The sequence below is a fragment of the Gambusia affinis genome, linkage group LG19, assembly GCF_019740435.1.
Source record: "Gambusia affinis linkage group LG19, SWU_Gaff_1.0, whole genome shotgun sequence".
Classification (NCBI taxonomy): Eukaryota; Metazoa; Chordata; class Actinopteri; order Cyprinodontiformes; family Poeciliidae; genus Gambusia; species Gambusia affinis.
This window is the reverse complement of record NC_057886.1, coordinates 23,882,535-23,905,034: the sequence shown is the minus strand read 5'-3', so window position 1 is coordinate 23,905,034 and position 22,500 is coordinate 23,882,535. Positions and strand designations below refer to the sequence as shown.

General features: G+C 44.0%; 2 protein-coding genes across 2 annotated transcripts in view; one reads left to right on the top strand and one right to left on the bottom strand.

Moving 5' to 3' along the window:
- The window catches only part of LOC122821599 (serine/threonine-protein kinase SBK1-like), a 10,447-nt gene extending 1,969 nt beyond the window's left edge, over positions 1-8,478 (top strand). The window contains exons 2-4 of the mRNA XM_044099670.1: positions 4,467-4,694; positions 6,167-6,369; positions 6,823-8,478. Coding sequence (XP_043955605.1) covers positions 4,508-4,694; positions 6,167-6,369; positions 6,823-7,590 — 1,158 coding nt within the window. The 5' untranslated portion in view covers positions 4,467-4,507 and the 3' untranslated portion in view covers positions 7,591-8,478. The remainder of the gene's footprint in view (positions 1-4,466; positions 4,695-6,166; positions 6,370-6,822) is intronic.
- Positions 8,479-12,137: 3,659 nt separating this feature from the next.
- si:ch211-165g14.1 (transcription factor 20) lies at positions 12,138-21,944 on the bottom strand. The gene is made up of 6 exons (XM_044099669.1): positions 21,573-21,944; positions 17,502-19,402; positions 17,064-17,157; positions 16,906-16,955; positions 14,028-14,104; positions 12,138-12,922 (listed from the first exon to the last, which is right to left on the bottom strand). Exons 2-5 carry the CDS (start codon positions 19,398-19,400, stop codon positions 14,063-14,065), a joined length of 2,085 nt encoding a protein of 694 aa, XP_043955604.1. The 5' UTR covers positions 19,401-19,402; positions 21,573-21,944; the 3' UTR covers positions 12,138-12,922; positions 14,028-14,062.
- Between the last annotated feature and the right edge of the window lie 556 nt (positions 21,945-22,500).

Sequence of the window (22,500 nt, the reverse complement as noted above, 5' to 3'; positions counted from 1 at the left end):
CGTGATCAATTATAAATTTATTGATGGAATCTGACTTGATGTTGTTTTTTTATTGTTGATTCTATGTTTCATTGTGTTTCTGTGTTTGATTCGATGTAAAGACTTTGAAATGCCTTGATGCTGAAATGTGCTATACAAATAAAATTAGATTTTTTTTTATTTGATCTGAGTTCAGTTGAACTTTAGCATCTTTATCTTTAAAACGCTGTTAGCTTCCAGGCTAGCTAAGCAGGATTAGCGTTTATACTTTACCAAACATTTGATTATCTATTCTAGAACAACACTGCTGTTCTTTTCACACATTTTTATTTCTATTTTATTTGGTCGATGTGTTGAAGATGCTGAAAAAACATGAAGTATTTTTGTGCTAATATCTTAGCAAACTTTAAATAAAATGAAAATATCATAGAAGTAACTTTTCTTCAAGATAAATAATCTTATTTTGAGACAGTATTTATTTAATATAGATGTTAAAAAAGTTCCAGACCCACTGTCAGATATTTTGGGGTAAAAAGGAAAAAATGTTTTGTTGATAAAACCAGCAGTCTGCAGTGAATCAAACATTTTCATTGTAATAAATAATATTGGTTTTAATTTACCCCCCTGATTAAAACTAGAAGGTCAAATCTACGACTCACCGTCCAGCCAATCAGCATCAAGGAGAATAAGACGCCATCATTCCCAACAGTCCAACTAAAGTCCGTTTGTCTAGTCAAAGTCCGGTCCGGTTGGTGAGGTGAACGCTGGTCGACCTCTGACCTCTGGTCCTCCTAACCTTCTGTGGGTTGCTCTGTGTCTGCAGAGGTGCATGGTGCAGCGCCCCCACAGGCCAGGAGGGGAACGGGTTGGTTTAATTCAGAACCATAGCAGCTGGAGAAGTTCTGGGTCCAGTAGAACCGGGTCGACCGGATTATGAGCCTCTTAATGTCAGACAGCAAAGAGAGAACACGAGTCAGACTTGATGGTTTTAGGTGTAAACTTGAACTTTTCAAGCACAAAGAGTTGATAAATAATTTACCTTCATTTTTTCTGGCCTCTGAAATTTTAAAGAACCTGTAAAACAACAACAACAACAACAACACCACATCAAAGAGTTTCTAGATACAAACTGAAACTTTTCAGAGAAACAAAGAAAACAAAGCAGCAGATCTGAACGTGGCGTCCAGACGGCTCACCGGGATCGTGGCTGAATCCAGCCGTGATGTGTTCATGGAGCAGCGTTTCATCCAGGAAACATGGCCGCTTCCTTTCCCTCTAAGGCCGGCGGCGTCCCCAGGGGGGCAGCCGGGGCGCGGTTGGCCCCCCGCTGGGAGCCGAGACAAACAGAAAACAGATCCTAATTAACGGCTGATTTTTCCCTCCATGCTGTTTGATGCGATTCATCCAGACAAAAACATTTATGATGCATTACTGCACTGTAAAAACAATCTGACAAAACAGCTTTTGATCAAGTCCCAGTGTCTCAGTACTCTTAAAATAAGACAAATGATCTTACCAGTAACTTTTAACAGCTTGTGTTAAGTCATTCATTTCTTAATATTTATCAAATTTGTAGATCCTCTGGCAGATTATTTAATTTATAACATTTTATTATTGTTATAAGTGAAATAAACTGCCAGAGAAATTAGTACTTTTTGTTGGTATTAAGAAATGAAACACTTAAACCAAACTGTTGTGATGAAAAATGATTTATAAGTTGGTTTTATCTGAAGTGTACAAAGTTATTTGCACAAGAAACCAGATAAAAATATTTGGTAAGACGTTGTGTTTTTGCAGTGTATTCAATTTACAATGTTTAAAATCAAACTGAAGCCAAAAAAACAGAAATGTAAATTTACTATTCAGTTTTTTCTACCATCTTAATAAAAGATGAGCGTCGGCTCACTGCATTCTGATCCTCAGGAGGTTCAGATGAATCGTTTCTCCTCTTTTATCTCGTTCCAAATCTTCCAGACGAGCTGAACTGTTGACCGTTTTGTCTCGGTTCTGATGTCGATCTGAACCGCTCTGCTACCAAACTGGACACTGGACCTTGAAGTTTAGAAATCGGGAAACATTTTTCCAGCTAACGCTAACAGAAAGCTCTGACCGACGGGCAGCGGAAGGAAAATCCCCAGCATGCACTTCTTCTGTCCATAACTGATTCAGTTTACAGATTTTCTTTGGATTAATTTCTGCTGTCAGAAAGTTGCAGCGTGAGCACTAAACCTGGGAATACCCAGAATGCTTCATCATATAAGCCCCGCCCCTTTTTGAGACGTCATTGGCTATATAAAAGGGGTGGGGCTTATTCAAAGTTTTATTTTCTGTCAGTTTTGTTTATTTTTAACTTTAATGAGAAACTTCTAAACACAGAACTGAACAATCACATCAAAATCTATTTTAAAATCTGCTTTTATCTGAAAACTTTTCTGATTAATAATCTTTTTATGTTGGACATAAAACCTCGTATTGATGTGAAAATGTGTGAAACCTCCTTTGACAGGCGCCGTCGATTCGTCTCTTTCATGCTTTGTGCTGTTGAGGTGAGCCTTTCAACCCGCTGACTCATCAGAGCCAACCGGCCGCGCGTGTGTGTCTGTCAGAGTGTGTGTGTCTGTCAGAGTGTGTGTGTGTCTGTGTGAGTGTGTGTGTGTCTGTGTGTGTCTGTGTGTGTGTGTGTGTGTGTGTGTGTCGCTGCTCTTCATCAGACTCTCCTCTCTGATTGGACGGTGAGGTGGATTCTGCTGACTCGTGGTTTTTATCTGATTATTGATCATGTTTTTGTTTTCTCAGTCGGATCTGATTTAGCAGAAACTTCTCAGGTTTCTGATCAACTGATCAATAAATCTCAGAGCTGATCTTCAGTTTATTTTATAGATTAAGTGATTGATATTTGGATGGTCAAAGGATTTTATTTTACATGTATTTATTTTTTACAGTTTTTAATTATTTCTCTAAAAAGTCCTTCTATCCTCCAGTTAACTATTAATTATTACTAATCGATCCATCACCGGATCGATTAGTAATAATGTGGTTCATCGTTTCAGCTCCATATTCAGTTATGGATATTTCTCCTAGATAAATAATTCGCTCGTCGTTTTTAGGGAAACAGACTGAAAATATTCATGTCCAGAAATTGTGTCTGGTTTTCGCTGCAGGAGGAACTTTTGGTCTGAATGTGAAAATAAAAATAGAAACAAACCGTTAGTGAAATCCTAAAACTGTTTTTACCAGAACAAATTAACCAGCCTGGTTGCTATAGCAACTGAAACAACCAAAACTGGAGTGAAACGTTTTCATCAACTGAAACAAATAAAAACTGTCAGTAACTAAAACAGTGACATTATGGATCATTTGTTTCTGTGTTTATGAATTATTTATTGGCCTTTCCAGCTGATCAAATAGATTATTTTTGGCATCACATTAATCTGCAGAATGTGGAGAACCGACCAGAATATCGGCACAAACCCAATTTAAAAACAAACATTTAATGTGGCTGTTCATGTTCTAATAATGTTTTAATAATTTATTTGATCACCAACAGTAATAAAGGACAAAATATGACAAGGTGGCAAAAAACTGTGATAATGTGAACAATAAAAATGTGTCATCATGTTATTTATTTATCAGCAGCTTAAACCATAAAATGTTCTGGATATTATTCAGTATTTTACACTCAAAGCCATTTTATTTATGCTTTTTGTGACTTTTAAAGTTTTTGTTTTCGATTAAATTGATCAATTTTTTGCAGCGAAAACCAGAATGAAAAACATCAAAAGATGAATCTGGAAAACTTTCCTCATTTTCTGATGTTTGTATTTTAATGAAACGTTTGAAAGATTTTTCACTTTGCTGAGAATCATCTGTAAAATGATTTTTATGTGACGCTTTGAGCTGAAAGTTCTGTTAAACCTGGACACATTTTAACTTTATCATTTTTGTTATGTTTATTTACATTATGATTAATAAAATAAATGGAATTGGTTTATATGTTTGCCTCAACATGGAGAAAACAAAAACATTTTCATTCCTGCAGCGTTAAATGAACCATAAATGGAAAATAATATGTAAATATTTTCCATCTTTAACTTCTGTCTGAGAATTAAATGTGAGATAAATGAAATTATTTAATGGCTTAATCATTTTTGCTAATTGATTTTATTTTAGGGTGACGCTGGGAACTTGGAAAACCCCAAGTGAGAAAGATGCTGATCAAAATCTCAACTTTGAGTTTTTATTTAAAACTTTTTATTCTCTAAAGAAGCCATAAAGTTTTGGCCTCTTTGTGTTTTTCATGTTTATTGCATTAATATTTTAAACTGTTTTTTTTCTTTCTTTCTTTGGTTTAAATTGTGATTCTTCCAATTAAAGGACGTTTTTTCAGTTGGTAAAAATATCTTTACTTTAAAATGATTCAGAACTTCCAACAATCATGTTTGTCCTTCAAGCGTCTCGTTTTATTTCCTTCCCTTCCTGCTCCGTAGGAACCTCCGTCTGCAGACCGACTTCCCGACCCGACGGCACGATGAACCCGGCGCCGCCCGGCTCTCGCTCGCCCGGCTCTCGCTCGCCGGCCGACGTCCTGGAGGAGCTGCAGCTGATCGCGGCTCAGAACCTGGAGACTCTGGACATCAGCCGGTACTACCAGGTGGTCCGAGAGCTGGGCAAGGGAACCTACGGGAAGGTGGACCTGGTCATCCACAAGATCCGAGGTAACCCGGGCCGGAGCCGACTCGGGGCCGGCCCCAGGCAGCTCAGGGGGCCCCAGAGCACCAAACTGTGATAAATATTAAAAATGACATTAAATAGTATAAACTAAATGTACAAATGATCATTAGTTTTTAATGCTGCCACTTTGGGGAAATATAATATCAAACTTGTTAATTTCTGTTTTATCAGCTGATGTTTCTTTCAAATAGTTAAAATAAAATGTAACATTTTAATACAAATCTGCTTTTCAAAATTTGTTGTTGTTGTGATGTAAGCTAGTTACAAACAATGCTAATGCTAGCAGCTACGTTTCGCTCAGAGCAGCAGAGGAACGATGAGTCATTTGGTGTTGACATGTTGGTTTGGGGGCCTCAAAGGAAAATCTGCTCTGGGCCCCAGAAAGGCTGGGAGCGGCCCTGCGTGAACATCTTGTTGTTGCCAGGAAACCAAACATCAGATTAATTTTGTAACCAGGAGGCTGAATAAAAGTCTGAGCTGCTTTTAACCTGAACGAAGAGAAAAGTTCCTGATCTGAACCAAACCGACATGAACGGCTGAATCTGCTGAAAACGATCTGATTGGTCCAGAAGCTCCTGGCAGAACCTGGAGGTTATTCTGAATGAATGGGCCGGGTCTCAGCTGAGTCAAAATGGTAAAACTCTTCATGCTCCTATTTAAGAAGCCAGCAGTCTTCTGACCAATCAGAAGACTGCTGGCTTCTGATTGGCTGCAGACGTCATGAAGACACAAAGTGCCCAACATCCAGAAATCAACTCAATAAATTCAGTTGCTTCATTATAAAAATCGGTGCATCATAAACAGTTTGTGAAACTGTGGATCAGTCTGACATGAAAGCTGTGATTTTATTTTTCTGTTTTGTTTTTTCACCAAACCTGATCATGAAATAAATTTATTTTCATCACCTGTAAGACATCTACAGACCCACTGGGAGAAATCTTTCATTTTCATTTCAATTTAATATTATTATTAGCGTTCATCTTCTACCGGCCAATCAGAGGAGACCTCAGGCAGTAGAGCAATAAGCCCCGCCTACAAGTGAGCGTAGTCGGCCATTTTACATTAGAGTTATGGATTCAACTGTTGGAATGAAACAAAACATTTTCTGAACTGACTTAAATCAAAAACCAACATCCTGCTGCTACTTCCTGTTTGTTGTTTGTCGTTTCCGCCAGTAGTAACGTCCGACTGTGGATCATGTGACTCCAAAAACATCCCAGTGAAAAATGTTTTATCCAAAAACATGCAGGGATTTTTTTCAAAAGTTATTTCCATTGGACACATTTGTTTTTGTAATTTAATTTCCTCAACTCTTTAGCGTTAGCTTCTCCATCTAACCCCACCAGCAGCTGTGATGCATCACACCAGAAACATCTGGAGGATTTTACTCTCAGCAGACGAGCATCGAGGTTAAAGTGTCAATCCTTCATTTACTGACGGTCCTGTCCCGTTCCAGGCACCAAGATGGCGCTGAAGTTGCTGAGGAAGAAGAGCACCAAGCTGAAGAGCTTCCTGCGGGAGTACAGCGTGTCGCTCTACCTGTCGCCCTGCCCCTTCATCATCAACATGTTCGGCATCGCCTTCCAGACTGACGACTTCTACATCTTCGCCCAGGAGTTTGCGCCGGCGGGGGATCTGTTCGACATCATCCCACCGCAGGTCAGAAAGCTAAAAAAACCATCCGTTCTTCATGAAACTCGATTCATACTAATGGGAGAGCAGATGGGAGTAACGTAACAAAAGATATCAGACTATGGAGAGCAGATGGGGCACAATACGGGATATTTACAGAAAGTACTGATACAGGAGAAGGAGGTAAAATATGGTAGATTCCCAGAAAAAAGGCAGACATGACAGGTATGTATCCAAAAACAACCAATCAGAGCCAGGAGGCGGAGCTTAGCACTGTCAATTAATTTCATGTACTCACTGTTTGGTGAGAGAGAGAGACAGATATATAAATATATATATATATACAAGTAAAAATGGATAAAACCAACTTCTATGGTTGTTGCATTTAACCCAAACATGGCCGCTTATATGTTCTCCTACCTGCTTGCAGCAGTGGGCGTGTCCTGCTGTGTCCTGTTTGACCTCCTGCTCTGTGTCCAGGTGGGACTCTCCGAGGCCGTGGCGAAGCGCTGCGTCCACCAGGTGGCCATCGCCCTGGACTACCTGCACTGTAAGAAGCTGGTCCACCGGGACATCAAGCCGGAGAACGTCCTCATCTTCGACACCGAGTGCAGGAAGGTCAAGCTGTCGGACTTCGGCATGACGCGGCGCGCCGGTTCTCCGGTGAAGCGCGTCAGCGGCACCATCCCGTACACGGCGCCGGAGCTGTGCGACACGGCGCGTCACGACGGATTCAGCGTGGACTTCAGCACCGACGTGTGGGCGTTCGGAGTGCTGCTGTTCTGCATGCTGACGGGGAACTTTCCCTGGGAGAAAGCCATGCACAGCGACGCCTTCTACGAAGAGTTCGTCCGCTGGCAGCGTCGTCGGTCCGGCGCCGCGCCGTCACAGTGGCGCCGCTTCACGGACGAAGCTCTGCGGATGTTTCGCCGGCTGCTGTCCATCGAGCAGCAGCGCCGCTGCGCCGTCAAAGAAGTCTTCAGCTACTTCAACCACAGCTGGATGTTGGACACGGAGAACGGGAACGGCGGCGCGGCGACCTCCAACGCCGTGGACATCAGCTCGTCTTCGTCGGAGGAGGACGCGCTGGTGGACAGGCTGAAGCAGCAGAGCCTGTCGCCCGTCTGCGCCTCGCCCAAGCCCGGCTTCATGGACGCCCACTTCGCCTCAAACGGCGAGCGAGTCAACAGGAACAGCAACGAAAGGGGGCGGATCCTGGTGACCACGCCCATCGAGATTTGCGTGTAGAGACGCAGCGCCGCTGCTGCCTGTTGGAGCGCGCGCCGACGCCGAAGATTTCGCCGACGTGACGACGCCATGACGGAAGAGCACCGGAAAATGGCCGCCAGCTTGTTGTAGCTTCAGCGCCGATCAGACACGACCGTTTCCGATGACGGAGGAACCGGAGGAAAGTCAAACCGTGAGGTTCCCTCAGACCGGAAACCAGCAAAACCTGAACATGGAAGAAACCAGGAAGCTGAGAAAGACGTGATGAAAACTGTGACTCGTGTTTACCGTCGTGTTTCTGTGAAGTGAGTCTTTATCGATCAGATTAATATATTTATGGATTGTTTGTGACAGAAAAGATCTGAAGTTTGTTTCCTTTAAAGGAAATAAAAATCTGTAGTTTGGTAGTAAAATGGAGGCAGTATCATTTTGACGTTGTTTACCGTCTCATGTTAATCAACCACCAGTCCTCCCAGTTCGTCTCCCAGTTCGTCTCCCAGTTCGTCTCCCAGTTCGTCTCCCAGTTCGTCTCCCAGTTCGTCTCCCAGTTCGTCTCCCAGTTCGTCTCCCAGTTCGTCTCCCAGAACTTTTCTCACTTTGGACCTGAAATGTGAATTTCCTCTGAGGAAAATAAATTTGCAGTGATAAAGTGTTATTAAAAAGAAGGAAAGCAGAGAACGATTTGGATTTTTCTTTTTCTGTTCACTAAATTAAAGAAGAAATTATTTGTGCTTTCTGTGAGAAACGGGACAGGAAATGATGTTTGTTTAAGCCGGAAGTGAAGCAAATCAACGTGTTTCTGTTAAAAGCTTCCTGCCTCGTGGAAAAACGTTTTTCTTTTCGTTTCTGTGTTCCTTGCATGATGTTTCGTCTCTCTGGCATTTGTGGAAATAAAAACAACTTCCTGTCTTTGCTGATTTTTCTCCTCAGTTTTCTCAAAGTCAAATCGAAACATGAAGGATTACTAAAAGTTACAGAGAAAAGATTCATTATTCAAATCGACTCGTTGAACTAAACTACACAAACTAAGAATCAACCAAAGACTAATAGTGTCGCCCCATAATCAGCTAATTGAGTTCTGCATCCAATCAGATTTACAGAAAGTTCAGTGGAAGAAAAACTATGATTTGAATAGGTGCATTAATTACAGGGAGATGCGGATTTTATTTTCCAACAGGATTTGGCGCCCAAAGCTTCTTCAGTCACCATGGTGTTTGGATGGCCTGACCTTTGACCCCACAGCAAAAGACTGGAGATTAAAACGCAGATCAGAGGATGCAGAACCAACTCAGGCTATATACAAAAATGTAAATGTTTTATAATTATTTTTTATAAAAAAAATTTACATCTTCTGAGACTGAATTTGGGGTTTTTGTCATTTGTGAGCCATAAACCTAAAAATGATAAGAAATAAAAGCTTTAATGTGTCATGAATCTGGAATAAGTAACAAAAATAGTCGACTAATAATAATATATATAATATATTCTAAAATATAACATCTATAATAATATTCTCTGAGCTGCAGTTCATGAGAAAGAATATTAAAACTGTTTTGTCCAGTTTTACTATGAAATAAACAACCAGCGGTTCTGGTCGTCACGAACAAAATCTAAATGTTCATCAATGTTATTGAATATTTCAAAAAAGATGAATTGCATTAAACTTATTCTAACGTGTTAAAATCTGTTAGTGAATAATGAATATTTTCTGATTTCTATCGTTTTAACGTTTTCGGTAGAAGCAGAAATGTAATCATGGTTCTTGAGCCGGAGCAGACAGCGCCACCATCAGGCCAACGAAACCATCTGCAGCAGCCGGAGCTTCACTGGAGGATGAATTTAGGTTTTCAGGATTTTTCAAGCAAATATAAACATGAATGGATTCACTCGTTCACTTCCTGACCTGGAAGTGAACGAGTGAATCAGAAACAGACGTGAAGAAATGAATCGTTACGTTGGTCACATTAAAAACTGGACTTTAAATGAGCAGCTGCATCACCTGACCAGAGTCCGAATTACATAAAACTCTCAGCAGGTGGCGTAACCTGCAGCAACGCCGCACGTTCAGCCGCAGCAACCTGCAGCAACGCCGCACGTTCAGCCGCAGCAACCTGCAGCAACGCCGCACGTTCAGCCGCAGCAACCTGCAGCAACGCCGCACGTTCAGCCGCAGCAACGCCGCACGTTCAGCCGCAGCAACCTGCAGCAACGACGCCCGTTCAGCCGCAGCAACGCCGCACGTTCAGCCGCAGCAACCTGCAGCAACGCCGCACGTTCAGCCGCAGCAACCTGCAGCAACGCCGCACGTTCAGCCGCAGCAACCTGCAGCAACGCCGCACGTTCAGCCGCAGCAACCTGCAGCAACGCCGCACGTTCAGCCGCAGCAACCTGCAGCAACCTGCAGCAACGCCGCACGTTCAGCTGCAGCAACCTGCAGCAACGCCGCACGTTCAGCTGCAGCAACCTGCAGCAACGCCGCACGTTCAGCTGCAGCAACCTGCAGCAACGCCGCACGTTCAGCTGCAGCAACCTGCAGCAACGCCGCACGTTCAGCTGCAGCAACCTGCAGCAACGCCGCACGTTCAGCTGCAGCAACCTGCTGCAACGCCGCACGTTCAGCTGCAGCAACCTGCAGCAACCTGCAGCAGCGAGTTCCTCTGAGCTCTCAGGTTTCGTCCAGCAGAGACATCGAAAACCAGGAGAATCTGCAACTTTGGAGAGACACCAAAGAATATCAGAACCAGAGAATCTGAATTCCCACCAGAAAGCAAATCCCCAAAATATTAAGAAACCAACAAAATCTCAATCCTAGAAGGATTCGTCACCCAACAGTCCCCCAGAGCATTCTGGGTAAATACAAAGAAATAAAACATGCTAGGCTAACTCTAGCGAGAGAAACGGACCTAAAGTAACTTTACATAGGGTGACCAGATTTGGGTTTCTGAAAAGGGGGGTAGAATCGGCGGACACACATGTGCTACCGATTTCTTTACCATACAAAGAAACCTGGAATGGAGTAGTGGAACGGAGTGGCAATGTAATCACAATGCACTGTAAACTATGTAATGTGTTTTGAGGCAGTTGACCAAAATCCCGGACGATTTTTAAATTCCCCCCGGACATTTTTTTAGGTCTAAAAAGTAGGACATGTCCGGGAAAAAGAGGACGTCTGGTCACCCTAACTTTACATAATCATCATTCATACATCTTAACATTTTATGACAAAGAAACTGATTGTCTTATTTATTTTTATTAAATAATGTTCATCTTTAATGTCAAGTAACGGAACGTGCAGACATAAATCTGCGCTCACAAAAGACCGTTAATGTTAAACATTTTTATCTAAACCAGTCTAACCTGAAACAGCCATGGATCAACTCTGGTCCAACAGAAGGTCCAGTCAAATCACAGCAGCTCCTTTCAGCTTCCAGCTGCTTTCACTTTTATTTTCTGCCGTTTGCAGAGTGTGAGGTGGGAGATGAAGGGTCCAAAACACAACAGGACGTTAATTACTGGCTGCTGCTGCTTAGCAACAACAGCTACTGGTTTCCAGGGAGGCAGTTCAGATATTTTAGTAACCCTAAAAACTTTAATCAGCTCTTAAATATCAAAATAAACACTTAGGAAGTTGAATGTTTCAGAATCAGGATTATTTATGGAAACGCTTTTTATGTGTACTGGAATGTGAAGGTAGATTATAATCAAGTTTGAACTTTAAAAGAGGCAGAAAAAAAACAGTCTGGATTTAAATGGATTGTTTGGGTTTTATCTGAACCGGGGTTCAGCAGAATAGTGATCAACAGTAAGTATCTTACTCCCTGGTAGTGGAGCCTCATGAGGCAAAGCTACATCAGCAGAATCTCTGTCCAATTTAACAAACACAAACTGTTCATTTCCAACCCTGCAAAATTAATCTAAATTATTAAGAAAAAATATAATCAGTGACTAAAATAGTTCTGGTTGGTCACGAGGTGAAAGGGAGTTTAAACCATGAAGACAATCGAAATGCATCAACCTGAACGACCTCACCTTTAAATCAAGAACTTTTTCTGTTTAAACAGATTAAATAAAATCCCTTCATCTGGTTTGAATCGACTCCCGTTCGTACGGAGAACCTGATAGGTTTAAATTAATTACAAATATAAATACTCTGTTTGCTTCTGGAATGTGTGCCTTGAGAGAGATGCCTGCAGGAAGACATCTAAACGTCAAATTGGGAGCTGATATCAGCAAGAGAGATAACTGACCTGGCAGAATAAACAATGGATGATTAAAGGTCGAAGGTCATGAACCAGAGACAGAGGAACTGAACGAGGCCACAGATACAGAAGACACCTCATGGTCCTGAGGGCTCATCAGTTCCTGCATTGTTAGAGTAAATTGTATTTTTTTTCTTCATTCTTATGGAGGAAAGTTTGATGGAAAGCCGACGTTTGACTTGTTTTGTATTTTGCACAAAAGGTTTGTGGTTCATTTCTATCCTAAAGAAAAAGATATAAAACTTCAGACATCTCACAACGAGACACAAACATACAAGAAAAACCTTAATAAAACCTCAAAGCAGGAAGTACGATGATAAGAAAGACTTTCACTCTTAATTTATGTCACATGAACTGATGAGGACAAAAGAAAAACGATCCTCCATGTCCCAACGGGATCCACAAGTTCACACAGCAACAACCAATAAACACGTTAAGATTTGTTTAGATCCATCCAACAAAATAAAATACAATAAAAATCATCATTAAGAATGAAGCCAAAAGGCCTGAAGTTATATTCCAGGTTTAGACATTAACTATATAGTTTTACAGTTCAACTGTAGCGTAGTGCAGCTTTATGTCAGATGTAAAAGAACAGATTTAAATAACTGATAGAAAACTGTAATAAAGTGCAATGTAGCAAATATGAGCTGCGCATGCATCAAGGAGGAAAACCAACACGATAAACCACTGGAAGGATTAAAAAAGTCGTACAAAAACCTGTAGAAAAGTGGCCTGTTATCCAAGAGATCAATAAAACTCTGATATAATATCTATGTTCAAATAATAAACTTGTTTTTAGCAGCTAGTTGAAGTGAGGATGTCCAAACGCAGCCGGTTCACCCTGGAGAGAAACGGAGAGCAAAAAGGAACCAGAGGAACCGAACAAAAGAACCGAACAAAAGAACCGAACAAAGGTCAAAATATCCAGAAATAAATAAAGTGGACCCTGATTCAGTCATGTCAGGCGAAGCGGGTTCGCCTGGCCCGAAACACCACCGCCGCTCCGGTTCTTCAGAACGCTTTGAGGTGAGGCCGCCGTCATGGCCGCCGTCATGGCCGCCGCCGTGTCCTGAGGAGATCAGTGGAGCATTCTGGGACAGGAGACACAATAACAGGCGGGTCAGAGGAGCGCCGGGATGATTAAAAACATCTGGTGTATGAACTAGGCCATTACAGTAATGGATGGAAAACCTGTTGGACGTTTTATTTACAGTGAAACAGCAGACGACGCCGTTCTTTCTTAAAGAACAAAACTCAAAAAATGTTTCAAAGTCAGAGCTAGATCAGAGGACTTAAAAAATAAAATAAAGAATAAATCATGGAAATGTTACCAAAAATATAAAGCAGGAAGCAGAAACATCAGAAGCTCTCAGACAGAACCGGTCGCCATTTCCAAAAACAGAAAACAAAGTTTGGTCACCTGGTTCACGTCCTTCAGGATGTTCTCATGTTTTATTGGATTGTTGGAGAATAATTTTTGTTTTTGCTAAAACAAAACATTCTTATAAAAACGTTTAAATTGCAGCACACGACATTCCCACAAAGCTCAAGATCTTAACAGTGAGTATTTAAAGTGCAAAAAAATCCTGTCCTAAGGAGAGGTCAAAGTGCAAATATGTGGTCAAATTCCATATATGGTCATTGAAGTTAACAGGAACAGGAATAAACTAAAATACTACACTTTAGCGTCACGTTTTCATCTTGTAGGTTTGGCCACGAAACAGGAAGTTAAGTCAGAAAAGGGCTAATCAATGGGATTGGTTGAAATTCAGGTGAGTTGCAGTGATTGGTCAGAAAATAACAGGTGACTGAAGGTAACTTCATGAACCCTGAACTGGACTCTTCACATGTCATTTGTTGTGATGAACGAAGCAAGTTGATTTGGTCTCTATGACGACCAGCGTGTCAGAACCAGAGAATTAGGATTACATTTCAGATTACATATTACATAAAACCTGACCTCCATGTCAGGAAGGAGAAGAACCTGCAGTTCTTCAGGTTTTCATCGGCTCAGTTCTGTGAGGAATGAGGTGATGCTGCCCCCTGGTGTTAATATAAGGAACTGCAGGGGCAGGAACATCATGAACTTTAGAAGCTGAACCGCCAGCAGCAAGATTTTGAGGAAAACTAAATAAAGAAAATTCTACGTTTCTGTGTGTTATGAGTGGAACAGATAAAAACAGAAAGAGGACAAACCTTCAAACCTCCAAGGCCGCCACACGTCTTCACTGTCATCTCTTGTCTTGTCTGGCTGAAGGAGGGAACATTTTACTCTGGTTGATTTAAAAAAAGAAGAGAAATATCAGAAATTAACTTTATGACATTTTTCAAACCAGAACCAGATGAAAGTCATCAGTTCATTTACTGTATTAATGGATGGATAATGGATGGATGGATGGATGATGGATGGATGGATGGATGATGGATGGATAACGGATGGATGATGGATGGATGGCAGATGGATGGATGGCAGATGGATGAATGACGGATGGATGATGGATGGATGAGGGATGGATGATGGATGGATGGTGGATGGATGATGGATGATGGATGGATGGCAGATGGATGATGGATGGATGATGGATGGATGACGGATGGATGGATGACGGATGACGGATGACAGATGGATGACGGATGGATGGATGATGGATGGATGACGGATGGATGATGGATGGATGACGGATGGATGACGGATGGATGATGGATGGATGGATAGATGGATGGATGATGGATGGATGACGGATGGATGATGGATGGATGGATGACGGATGGATGATGGATGGATGACAGATGGATGACGGATGGATGGATGATGGATGGATGACGGATGGATGATGGACGGATGACGGATGGATGGATGACGGATGGATGACGGATGGATGACGGATGGATGGCAGATGGATGGATGGATGATGGATGGATGGATGACGGATGGATGACGGATGGATGGCAGATGGATGGATGGATGATGGATGGATGACGGATGGATGATGGATGGATGATGGATGGATGACGGATGGATGATGGATGGATGACGGATGATGGATGGATGACGGATGGATGACGGATGGATGATGGATGGATGGTGGATGGTGGATGGATGGTGGATGGATGGATGGTGGTTGGATGATGGATGGTGGATGGATGGTGGATGGATGGATGGATGGATGGATGGATGATGGATGGATGGCGGATGGATGATGGATGGACGGATGACGGATGGATGACGGATGGATGATGGATGGATGATGGATGGATGACGGATGGATGGATGGTGGATGGATGACGGATGGATGATGGATGGATGATGGATGGATGACGGATGGATGGCAGTTGGATGGATGGATGTTGGATGGATGGATGACGGATGGATGGCAGATGGATGGATGGATGATGGATGGATGACGGATGGATGACGGATGGATGATGGATGGATGACGGATGGATGGATGGATGGATGGATGATGGATGGATGACGGATGGATGATGGATGGATGATGGATGGATGACGGATGGATGGATGATGGATGGATGACGGATGGATGGATGACGGATGGATGATGGATGGATGATGGATGGATGGATGACGGATGGATGGATGATGGATGGATGACGGATGGATGATGGATGGATGATAGATGGATGACGGATGGATGGATGACGGATGGATGACGGATGGACGGATGAAGGATGGATGGATGATGGATGGATGGATGATGGATGGATGACGGATGGATGACGGATGGACGGATGGATGGATGATGGATGACGGATGGATGACGGATGGACGGATGGATGGATGATGGATGGATGGATGATAGATGGATGACGGATGGATGACGGATGGACGGATGGATGGATGATGGATGGATGACGGATGGATGGATGGATGATGGATGGATGATGGATGGATGACGGATGGATGACGGATGGATGGATGATGGATGGATGACGGATGGATGATGGATGGATGATGGATGGATGGATGGATGGATGGATGACGGATGGATGATGGATGGATGATGGATGGATGACGGATGGATGGATGATGGATGGATGGATGGATGGATGATGGATGGATGATGGATGGATGACGGATGGATGACGGATGGATGGATGACGGATGGATGGATGATGGATGGATGACGGATGGATGACGGATGGATGGATGATGGATGGATGGATGGATGGTGGATGGATGGATGGATGACGGATGGACGGATGACGGATGGATGGATGACGGATGGACGGATGGATGGATGACGGATGGACGGATGACGGATGGATGGATGATGGATGGATGACGGATGGATGGATGGATGATGGATGGATGGATGATGGATGGATGACGGATGGATGGATGATGGATGGATGACGGATGGATGATGGATGGATGACGGATGGATGGATGACGGATGGATGACGGATGGATGGATGGATGATGGATGGATGACGGATGGATGGATGGATGATGGATGGATGATGGATGGATGATGGATGGATGACGGATGGATGGATGGATGGATGGATGATGGATGGATGACGGATGGATGACGGATGGATGGATGACGGATGGATGGATGATGGATGGATGGATGATGGATGACGGATGGATGGATGATGGATGGATGGATGATGGATGACGGATGGATGGATGACGGATGGATGGATGACGGATGGATGGATGGATGATGGATGGATGACGGATGGATGACGGATGGATGGATGACGGATGGACGGATGACGGATGGATGGATGATGGATGGATGACGGATGGATGGATGGATGGATGGATGACGGATGGATGCTGGATGGATGGATGGATGATGGATGGATGGATGATGGATGACGGATGGATGGATGATGGATGGATGACGGATGGATGGATGACGGATGGATGGATGACGGATGGATGGATGATGGATGGATGACGGATGGATGGATGACGGATGGATGGATGACGGATGGATGACGGATGGATGACGGATGGATGGATGATGGATGGATGATGGACGGATGGATGACGGATGGATGACGGATGGATGACGGATGGATGCTCCCTTCCTGTGCTCACCTTGTGCTCTGGACATCTCATGGAGAAGTTTTCTTCGTTGAGGACGGCGCCTGAGAGAGAATCAAGATGGAGGAACGTTGAGCAGAGTTGTTCACCACAACCAATCAATAAAGGTTTGATTCAATAATCAATAAATCATCCCTTTAAGCACAGTTTACCTGACTGAATGGCACATGGGTAGTGATAATTCCTCAGGCAGCCCTTCTGGAAACATCCCATTATGGCACCAGGCTGCTGGCAGGTGGAGCAGATCTACAACCAATCAGAGCAAAGAGGCAACATGAAACCTGAACAGGAACCCAGAGGGACGTTTAGATGGAGTTCAGAGTTCAGAGTAATGATGATGGGAAACAAAGAGTGAGGAAAATATAAGTTAACCATAATCAATCACTTCCCCACAATATTCACCAATCATGTCTCAATGACATCACTTCCTGTTCCTGTGCAGCCCCAGTGTCTTACCACCATATTAGTTCCACTTCCACACCGACCCGTTTCCCTGACTGCAGTTTCAGGCTCACATCAACATGGCTGCTCTGTGTGGAGTCCATCCAAAGCTAAAGCTAAAACCGATAGCCAAGCAGGAAGTCACTCACCGTTTCCTGTGCGATCTGGGCGGCCTCCTCCAAGCCGTACAGTTTCCCCCGGACTAGAAAGACGCCGGCGGACCAGATACCGCAGTCCTCGTGAATCCAGCACTCGCTTAGATAAAGAGGCACCTTAGTGGGAGAGACTTTCTTGCTTCTGATCAAAGTTTTATCAGGAGTGCCGTCGTCCTCAGAGGAGTTCGGCAAATGTCCGTTGGAGAGTTTCTGCAGGTCGTCGTTCTGATCAGTTCTGCACGTCTGACCGTCTAGAGAAGCGCCGGCGGGACAGTAGGGGCCGTGGAGGTCGCCGAGGCCCATGGCGTTGGCCGTCCATCCACACAGGCAGCAGAGCAGCTGGTCTGGACCGGCGCCGTCTGAGCAGGGCCGACCCAGCTGGAAGCAGGACGTGCAGGGGACGAACCCGGACACAGATTTGGAGACGGTCTTCCATCCTTTGCTGCTGGGAATCGTCCCTTCGTCGTCCTGGTAGTTGACCACCCTGCACAGCTGCTGCTCCATGTGGACAAACGGGCAGAAGCTGGCAGGTTTTCTGTCCTTTTTATCCTTAGATTTTGCATATTTAAGCAGGAAGTCAGGTTCTCTGGGAGAAAACAGCGCAGAAGGTCCGGTCTGTGGGCGCCTTTTCCTTTTTCGCCTCGCAGCCCGTTTTTTCTCTGCTGTGGTCCGACTGTCAGAAAACGTCTGTTGCTCCGCTGGGGGGATGCTGCAGATCGGCTTCTGCTTTGCTTTTTGAGCCTTTTTAGTTTTTGGAAGACTGAAAGTCTTTTTTTGTTTGTCATTTATTAGTTTTGTGAATTGAGCTTCCTTCGGAGGAGACTTCCTGTCAGTTTGGGCGTTCCCATTGGATTCCTCTGAATGGCTGCTCGCTTTCTGTGGAAGGTTTGGCTGCGAGGCGGATTCCTCGGAGCTGGAAAACTTCAGAGCGTATTCGATCAGGTCCTCAGAGTCACTGCTTTCGTTATAAATACCCACTGCGTCGTTTTTGACGCGTCTTCTCAAGCTGTGCCGTGACACGGCGCGGGTTAACCGAGGCATTTCTGACTCAGATTTTCTTACTCTGGAACTGCGCCGTACCTCTCCAGAAGACGCTTTTCCCCCCTCTCTCTTTATTTTAGGAGGACTTTTCTTGTGGCATTGCCTTTCCTTCTTATGGTTTGTGACAGAAACTTCAATGACGTCGCTGTCGTCACTTGAAGCATCTGCGACCGATTCACCAGGGTGTCCGTAAACGGTGGTGAGGTCTGAAAGGAGGACTACGGGTCTGGCATGGTGCACTGGAATGTCCACTGAGCTGTCCGACGAGTCCTCTGAGAACGAGCTGTCGGCACTCGGTGAGCTGATGGGCTGAGGTAGGAGGTAGCAACCTCTTCCTTCATCCAACGAGGACATTGCAGGGGAATCGGGCTCCACCATGTGCCTCACGTTCTCCTGGATGAAAGAGCCACACAACAGAGGCTCCTTCGTGGAGGAAACCAGGAAGATGACGTCAGAGCCGCTGTCGCTCTCCTCTGCGCCGCTGCTTTCGGGAACCGGATCCCCACTTTGGTCAGTTCCGTAGTAACCACCGTGCCACAGGTTGCCATGCGTTCTGCTGTGAAAAAGATCCAGACCCGGAGCCACGGTTGAGCTCATGTAGCTGCCCAGAGACTCTGGCCCCTGCTCCATGTCTCTGCAGCGGACAGGGACCCCCTGCTGGGAGAGCGGGCTGTAGGAGGACGAGGATCTGAATGCAGAGGTACCGTCTGTGCCGCAGTTCGCCGGCCGTCGGTGGTACCACTCAGGCTTTTTAGCCAGGTCTGCGGCTTCGGTGCGGCTGCGGGTCAGCGGAGTGTAGCTCTTCGATAGGTCCATGGCCATGAGGGGTGGGTCCTGAGAGGACACGTCCATCACTGCACAACAAGAGAAAAGATTTATCGGTCATTGTCATCAACAGATTACAACCAGATTGAGACTCGAGTTAAAGTTCAGATTATATAAACATACACAATATAAATATACATACATAAAGAGATGAAGGAACAAACAGCACAAAATGAGAAATAAATAGACATCAGAAGATGGTTGCAGCACCTGGAGGTATCAGAGTGAATAGAGTTTACATTTTTAACAGTTTACATTTTTAACAGTTTACATTTTTAACAGAGTTAAGTGTCAACAGCAGAAGTTCTTATGTCTTTGAATTTAGCACCATGATTGTCATCAGGTAGAAACTGTTTTTAGGCGATTTGTCCTGGTTTTTATTGCTCTGTATCTCTTGCCTGATGGCAGCAGCTGGAAGAGACCATGGTCAGGGTGTGAAGAGTCATTTAAAATGTCCACAACTTTCTTACAGAGCCTGGAAGTGTAAATCTGTTCCATGGTGGGGAGGGGGCAGCCTGTGGTTCTCTCTGCTGCCCTGACATCCCTCTGCAGCTCCTTCTTGTCTGAGGATGTGCTGCTGCCATACCAGACACACAGACTGTACGTGAGCACTCTCTCTATGCAGCAGTGATAGAAGACCTGCAGCAGGTCTGAGAGGAGACAGTTCTTCTGGAGGATTCTCAGAAAGTTCAGTCTCTGCTGTGCTTCTTCAGCAGCTCCTTGGTGTTGCTGCTCAACAGTTGGTTTTACTGGATACTTTATATAGTGACTCCATAAACCAGGGGTGGGCGGTCCTGGTTCTGGAGGTCCGGTGTCCTGCAGCTCTTAGAGTCTCTCTGGTCCAACAACCTGAACCCAACAGCTGAATCTCCTCCTCAGTGCAGTCGGGTTCTCCAGAGTTCTGCTAACGACCTCATTATTGGACTCAGGTGTGATGAAGTAGAGAAACATCTAAAGGTTGCAGGAGACCGGACCTCCAGGAGACCGGACCTCCAGGAGACCGGACCTCCAGCAGACCGGACCTCCAGGAGACCGGACCTCCAGGAGACCGGACCTCCAGGAGACCGGACCTCCAAGAGACCGGACCTCCAGCAGACCGGACCTCCAGCAGACCGGACCTCCAGCAGACCGGACCTCCAGCAGACCGGACCTCCAGGCCTGGAGTTAACCACCACTGCCTTGACCTCTGCAGCTCTTGTGCCGAATGCCTCTTCCTGTGCTGCCATGATCAGTGCTGCAGTCCGTCCTTCCGTCCAGCCCACTCGCTGCCATAAGCCACGTCGTAGGCAGAGTATTTCTCTCCCAGGAAGGTTTCTCCTGGTCATTCTCTGGCACATTAAGCTGTTGCTACTTTTACTGAGTAGCTCGTCATGTGGGGCCATCTTCCGTTTTCTTCAGAAATCTGGTTCTAATGGTCACTGGATCTCCACTCTTAGCATGCACAAGGTGCTAGATGATGGTGAAACCCTCAATGCATTGCACGTAGCTTCCTTGTCATGATATCCCTTTTATTTCAACAGAAGCAATATTGAATGCTTTTTCTTCCACTCAACTTTCTCCTAACAACCAGCTTCTTTAGCAACAACCTCTTGTGACTGCGCCTGTCACAATAGCTGGATGATTAATTGTCTCAGAAGTTATTGCAATCAATAATAATACTGACTTGCCTTTCTTGTGGAGGACGTTAATGACTGGACAGCTGTCAAGTCTTAAAAAAATGTATTAAAAAAATTTAATTAGGATATTAGTCTAATTTTCTGAGAAACTTCCTTTCTGGGTTTTTGTTTTAGTAAAATCGCCATATATGAGTTATTTCACCTCATATAATCACATGTACCGTTATATAAAATATGTATTTCACTTTTTGGATTAAATAATTAACTTCAATAATATGGAGAGTTGTAGTAAAGGCCCATGGTTATTTTTTGAAGACAAGTATTTAGATTTGGTAAATAAAACCATTTACAATTTAGCTTACATTTTATCTACTTAATTTAAAGTATCATTAATATTTGTATAGTTTTACGTTTATTTTTTATTTACTTTATTTTCTATTATAAATAAAGGCTACATGTTTTCAGCTTAATAATGATGTTTAAAAAGTCAGCAATGTTTTAACAGGGAGGCCTGGTTAGTAGCTCTCCCGGTAACAGCTGCGTAAAAGCGGTCAGTTACGGTTAGTGACGTCGGTCAGCTCACCAGTCAGGCGGCGGCGGTTTGGACGGACCGACCCGGTCCGAACACAGCAGGTTCCCCGATGACACCTTCCCTGGAAGCAGCTCGAGCAGCGGGGTTAGCCAACACGCCTCTCCGGGCCCATCATCACCATCATCTGGACTGGATGTAAACAAAAGCGGCGGCCGCACCAGTTCATGCTAGCCAGGCGGCCGGGAGGACGCTACCAGGCCAGGCGGCTCCCGAACCGAGCCGGACCCGCTTTCATTCTCACCGAACTGGTTCCAGCAGGTACTATCGCCACTGACTTCAGTTGGGAATTTTAAGTTGTCATCATGGACACCATATTCCAACAGTCAACTCAGCGGTTTTATGTCCGACACACCGGAAGAGAAGCGCGTTCCTTCAAAATAAAAACTTTGAGGAAATATTTATGAACGGATTATATGTTATACATTATATTTATTATTTACTAATATTCATTTAAAAATTATTCAATAGCTTTTCATTTAACAAAGAATTTATTTTTTGCTACATTTGACTACCGCAGTGGTTTTAAAAGGTCAGAAATAGAAGAAAATAGGAGATATTCTCCTCTTAAATGAATATTGATAATAAATGGATATATTGTGAAAAAATATGAAATTATACAACTTTTTTAAACATCATCCATCCATCCATCCATCCCTCTTTGCCCACAGTTAAACATAATTGCAGCAGTTAATTATCTTTAACTCCCTAAAATCCACAGTAGAAATAAAATCCAGTATCAGCGGTTTGAGGATGATTTTGAACACCTTTTGCTTACAAAGAATAAATGTATTTTAATACAAATAAATTGCAACATAACATCGATGTTTCTTTTCTTTTGACTAAATAAATTAGAAAGTAATATGTATTTTTTAGGACAGTTTCAGTCACTTGATTATTGAATTTTCCAAAGTTTCCAGTG

Excerpts from the sequence above, each read along its gene's own strand:
- si:ch211-165g14.1 (XM_044099669.1), bottom strand. The coding sequence starts at position 19,400 with ATGGACGTGTCCTCTCAGGACCCACCCCTCATGGCCATGGACCTATCG. Across the intron at positions 17,158-17,501 it reads CCCAGATCGCACAGGAAACG|ATCTGCTCCACCTGCCAGCA; the intron begins GTGAGTGACTTC and ends GATTGGTTGTAG. Across the intron at positions 14,105-16,905 it reads TGAGATGTCCAGAGCACAAG|AGTAAAATGTTCCCTCCTTC; the intron begins GTGAGCACAGGA and ends TAAATCAACCAG.